Source organism: Acyrthosiphon pisum, chromosome A1, assembly GCF_005508785.2.
Source record: "Acyrthosiphon pisum isolate AL4f chromosome A1, pea_aphid_22Mar2018_4r6ur, whole genome shotgun sequence".
Classification (NCBI taxonomy): Eukaryota; Metazoa; Arthropoda; class Insecta; order Hemiptera; family Aphididae; genus Acyrthosiphon; species Acyrthosiphon pisum.
Genome location: NC_042494.1, coordinates 34,568,131 through 34,574,212, shown reverse-complemented (window position 1 = coordinate 34,574,212; position 6,082 = coordinate 34,568,131). Strand labels below are relative to the sequence as shown.

The following is a 6,082-nucleotide window of genomic DNA, read 5'->3' as shown; positions in this document are numbered from 1 at the left end:
GGTGTCATAAATTAAAACCTCATCGCAAAAATAATTAGTGCATTTCTACACTGAAAAAAATACTACTAGTTATATTGACAAAATAGATTTGTAGACAATTAACAAATCTAAAAATTATTGTATTGACATTATTTTATCACTATGACAGAAATATTATTTAATTAATAAACATATTGTTAAATATTTTTGTACTTGTTTTATTAAATTAATAATACATTGTTAATTCAATAATAATTAATACATTATTTCAACGGTATACGTTTATTGTATTATACATATGTATTTATTAAATTGATAACTATATTATTCACCCCAACAATTATTCATAAAATAATAATAAAACAGTATTGTTAAAAATATAAAGTATTTTGTATTTGTGTATATATAGTATTAATTGTTTTTGTTTAAAACGTCGGTTTGATTGCAATGCGGATCATTTAAAAATTGCGAATGAGTTAGTTTAAACGTTTTTTAGTTCACGTGATATGTGTTAATTGTTTTTTACGTACGAAACTATGAATTCATTGGTGGATATCCTATAAGGCGGAAACTGAGAGTATATAATATCAAACCAAATTCTATATGCATACCTTAATGTAAACGGAAAAATAGGAGGAAGGTAAGTATTAACTTCGATTAATATTTTTATATTTTACACGCAACTGCATGATTATCATCTTTCACAACTTAGTATTATCTCTGTATAATATAATATATCATATTATAAGCAAAATGTCAAAATATTTTGCGAATAAGTAGGTTTCTTATGAGTAACTAACGATGGGGTGATTATCGATGACGGGAATCGAGATAAATTAATGTGCATAAAACTTGGGCACATAATAATATGCGAGTGTGTGCCCATATAAATAAATAAAAACCAATGAATTTTACGAATTTTATGAGACACAGATTTGACACTAGCGGCTTCTTCGAAAGTAAAGGTATCTTAGTTTATAATATTATCAATACCTGTTAACTGAAAGGCTCTTTGTGTGTGAATGATTGAAAACAACATAATATCCCCAATCCTTCGTTAACCATCTAAACATATACCTACAGATTTTCTGTGAATATAAAACAATTTGAAAAATACCTAATTTGGAAATTACTTAGAGCTTGTCACTTGTCTTTCGTCAGTCTTCATTCCATTAGGTACTGAATTTAAAACATTCCTGACGTGGAAAACAGTGAATCACGTAGTGTGTCAATTTAACTATTTATTTTTTATATGATTAATTAATTACATATTAGTGATATACCAAATACGATAGGTATTAGCACAGTATTGTATAATATTATTCAATTTTAATATAAATATATAGGTACCTACTGAGGTAATATATACCTACGTAAATATACAGTCGCAACATTCTTCGAAATTGCAAGGTAATTAAATGGTAGACACTAACAGTTTTTTTTTATCAATATCATGTTTTAATATAAAAATGTATTCGTAAAAAAACTATAGTATATTATGTAGGTAACCGGGTAGGTACTATAATTTATTTTTATTTTTAGTAATATTTAAAAATGTTAATACTCAATAGTACTTACCTATTAATTTTGAGTAAAAAAAGAAATGTATTTTATTATTTTTATATTTAAGCACCTATTTGCTTATCTTTATATTTTGTAACTAGTTATTTCATTTTAATTAAGTCTATTTTGGTCATCATTTTAACTCAGGTATTCATTTTTTCTATAGGTTTAATAGTTAGATTTGTAATGATTGATTGAATTTAGTATAGTAAAACGACACAATTCACTTATTTTTCTATTCATTCTTCTTTTTTTGTCAGTTAATTATTTAAAATGATTTGTTTTGTTTGTAAATCAACATTTTCTACCCTTAAATTATTGGTGGTTCATTTTAAAATATTTCATTCACTGAAGTCACACAGTACATACGAATGTTTAGAAGAATCTTGTCATCAGTTTTTTCAATGTCTAAATAGCTTTAAAAGACATGTTTCAAATAAACATGTTTCTCATATTCCTGATAGTTGTACAGATAAAGCCCATAATATTATTACAAATGTAAGTAGTGATACAAATGTTATAGAAAATCACATTGAAACACCCATACTAGAAAATCAACACATCTGCTTGGAATCATCTAATTCATTTAATTTAGATGTTGCAATTAATGCTTTGTATAAATCAACTATTACATTTATTATAAGTTTGCACAATAATAATAATTTTTCAATCAAAGATGTTTCAAAAATTCAAACCGGTATAGTTGATAATCTAACCAAACCAATGGCATTAATGCTTACTAAATTTAATGAAACACAAGTAGAAGATCCCACAGTTAAATCGAAACTTCATAAACTTTCCACTGTATTTTCAAATCCTTTTCAGTATTGTAATACAGAATATCGCTTAGAAAAATGGCTAAGTCAAAATCAGTATATTACTAATTTGTTACAATTTACAATTCATAATGAAATTAGTAACGTTCAGCTTTCTGGTGAAACAATATATGACGAAAATACTACCAAAGGAGTTCTTTTACCTATAAATGAACAATTTAAAAATATATTGAATATGGTGATAACTATAATAGTTTCACAAATAAACTCAATTTGTTAAAAAATGATAGTTCCAATATCTCTCATTTTGTGCAAGGAAACCTTTGGAAACAGAAAACATCTCAGTATGCTGGGAAAATTGTTTTCCTTTTTTTTTGTACATAGATGATGTAGAAATAAATAACCCTTTAGGGTCTCATTCAATGGCCCAATCAATTTCTGCCATATATTACAGTTTTCCACTTGTAGAAAACAGTTCTAAGCTTTCAAATATTTTCCTAGCAGCTCTGATAAAATCCAAAGATTATAAACAATTTGGAAATGAACCATGTTTAAAACATTTAATAAATGAAATAAATATCCTTGAAAAAGAAGGAATTGAAATAACAACAAAAAATGGGGAATTTCATGTGTATTTTGTCCTAGGACTTATATTAGGTGATAATTTAGGTTTAAACAAAATACTTGAATTCAGTAAATCGTTTTCAGCCAATTACTATTGTCGTTTTTGCAAAGTCAATAAAACTGAAGCAAAACAACTTTTTGTGGAAAAAAAGCAATTAATGCGTACAATTGATAACTATTATAATGATATTAATACAAATAATTTTATAAATACTGGAATTTATCAAGAGTCAGTTTTAAACAAAATATCTAATTTTCATGTAGTTACTAACTATTGTGTTGATATCATGCACGATATTTTCGAAGGTATATGTCATTATGATATATGTCATGTACTTTTATATTATATACAAACTGCCAAGTTATTTTCTTTAGAAACGTTTAACAACCGTAAAACTACTTTTAACTATGGCCCTATTGAAATTGGTAATATTTCACCCCCAATTACTTTACTTAATTTACAAAAGTATCATTTGAAAATGTCTGCCCGTGAAGTTATGACATTTGTACATTATTTTCCTATCATGATAGGAGATTTAATCCCTGAAGATGATGAAGTGTGGAAGTTTGTGTTAATTCTAATTAAAATAGTTGATTTATTACTATCTTATACATTTACTGAAAGCTCTATAAATTATCTAGAACAATTAATTAAAGATCACAATTATAACTACTGTATTCTCTTTAACGATACATTAAAGCCTAAACATCATTTTTTGATACACTACCCTAATATAATACGAGAGTCTGGACCACCTAGACATTATTGGTGTTTCCGTTTTGAGGGAAAACACAAGGAAATTAAAATGTATGCTCGTTCAATTACCTCAAGAAAAAATATAACACTAACACTTGCAAAGAAATTTCAAATTAAATTTGCCTTTTTACTAATGCAACAGATTAAAGGCAATTTGACATTAAATCCCAAACACAAAATGCAAAGTGAATACGATCATATAATATGTCATAAATATAAAATATCCTCAAATCAATTTGAATGCTTTAAGAGAATTGAATACATAGGTACTGATTATAAAGCAGGGTATTACTTGACTAGGTTTGAGGATGAAATATGTTTATTTGAAATAACAGAAATAATAATAATTAATAATATTCAAACAATCATTGTATGCAAAAAAATCAAATTAAATGGGTTTAATTCTCATTTTGAAGCCTATGAAGTAGATAGGAATGAACATATTATTTTGAAACCAGTATTCATTCAATTAAATCACTTCAATGGACCACCAATAAATTTAATTAATACTCCCATAGGCAATAAACTATTCAGATTAAAAGAATATTTTGTTTGATTCTATACAACTATAATATTATAATATACATAGGTACTATAACATTTACTCAATTTTTAAAATTAATCTTTATATACCTATGCCCAATAGCTTTTAAATAATTATTAAATTATTAATTGTAAATAGCATAAAATATATGTATGATAAAATGTAAGTTTATACCTAGTAACCTAAATATATTTATCTTAAAAGAATGAATAGAAAACTAAACCTTTTTGAAAATCTTGATGATTCAATGTCCGAATCAGTTTCAAATTATGATGACTATACTTCAGCATCTCAAAGCGACACCAGATATTTGATCAACATGCAAGTCAGTATTTTCTTAAAAATAATTAAAAGTGTAACTATAAGTCTATAGACATTAATTTTACTATAGGATCAAGAATCAGTTATAGATTTAGGTGAAGTTTCGAAAGAAGTATTAGAGTCTACTAATGAATTTGAATACATAGATATTCCAACTATACCTGGTTACAAATATCCAATAGATGATGATAATGTTCAATCGATTAGTCATTTATTAAATGAATGGGGATTGAGTTGTCTATATAAAACATGCTTAAGTAAATTTAACATACTTGGTAAATATTTATTAGTTTTATTAATTTGTATAATAATTTATTTTAAATTTTCATGAAGCTGAACTTGTGGATGTCGTCACTTTGTCGAGAATGATTAGAAAAGAAATCATGAAGTTAGCAGAAAAATTTCCTTTGGGCGTTCAAGTAACATTGAGATATAATGTGGAAAAATGGCAAAAACAAAATGATTCAAACATAAACTTAGCTTCTAATTCTATTTCACTACCTTCGTGTTCAAAAGAGGTCTTACCATCAGATTTATCATCAAGCTTTGTGTTATTTGACGTCTTAAAATGCACATCAGGTGCTATGATAACTGAATATTACAGATCTCATAACAGCTTAAATGATAATATTAGGACTTTACTAGTTGAACTCATTATTCAGCATCTAATATCAAATAAAATAGTTATGTCCGTAGCACTTGCTGAAAATGTTGCAGACCAAATTCAAAGAATTTTTCCATCTGAACTAAAGGTTTGAATGTTTGATATTAAATACCTATTTTTAAAAGAGTTATATATTAATTGGAACATATCTTTAGGTTTATATAAATATTTTACATAATGCCTTGTTAACCTTGTATGCTTCAATTTAGTTTACAGGTTAATAAATTACACCATTTTATAGGAAAATTATTTTATGAAAGACCAATCGAAACAACCCAAAGGCAAGATTTACTGCAAATATTTTAATAGAATAAGAACATTGAAGACAAGTGGGTTGATAACTAAAAATACTAATAAGAGACAAATGATCAAATCATCCAATAGTAACGTTTTTAGTCCATGGGATAGTAATAATTTTGGTAAGTTCATTAAAATAAATGACTGTTTTTTTAAAAAAAATGTTACTTATTTTTAATAAAATGTATTACTTATTTATTACAGAACCTGAAGAAGATATAAATTTAGTTTTAAACCAAATTAGACATGATAACTGCAATTTACCAGACCTTGAACGTCATTGAACAGTGAACTATCGATTAAATACAATTAAAAAGGCAACATCTACTCAAGAAATCATTAAAGAATGGCCAAGCTATATGATACCAATGGGATATAAATTAGTATGTAGAAATATATTTAATATCGGATTACATTAATATTATATTGTGGTAATTTCTCAATCGTTAATAAATCCAAACATACACATACAAATATTACTATTATAATTAGACAACATGACATTAAAATTAATTATTTTAGTAACAAGGAACCTATTTAGTACATTTTGGTAATTG

At 25.8% G+C, this 6,082-nt stretch overlaps 1 protein-coding gene across 1 annotated transcript; it reads left to right on the top strand.

Annotated features, from left to right (window-relative positions):
• Positions 1-4,383: 4,383 nt before the first annotated feature.
• Positions 4,384-5,747, top strand: LOC115033602. The gene is made up of 4 exons (XM_029486444.1): positions 4,384-4,568; positions 4,635-4,821; positions 4,898-5,316; positions 5,470-5,747. The coding sequence occupies exons 1-4, from the start codon at positions 4,449-4,451 to the stop codon at positions 5,701-5,703; spliced, it is 960 nt and encodes a 319-aa protein (XP_029342304.1). The 5' UTR covers positions 4,384-4,448; the 3' UTR covers positions 5,704-5,747.
• Positions 5,748-6,082: the final 335 nt, after the last annotated feature.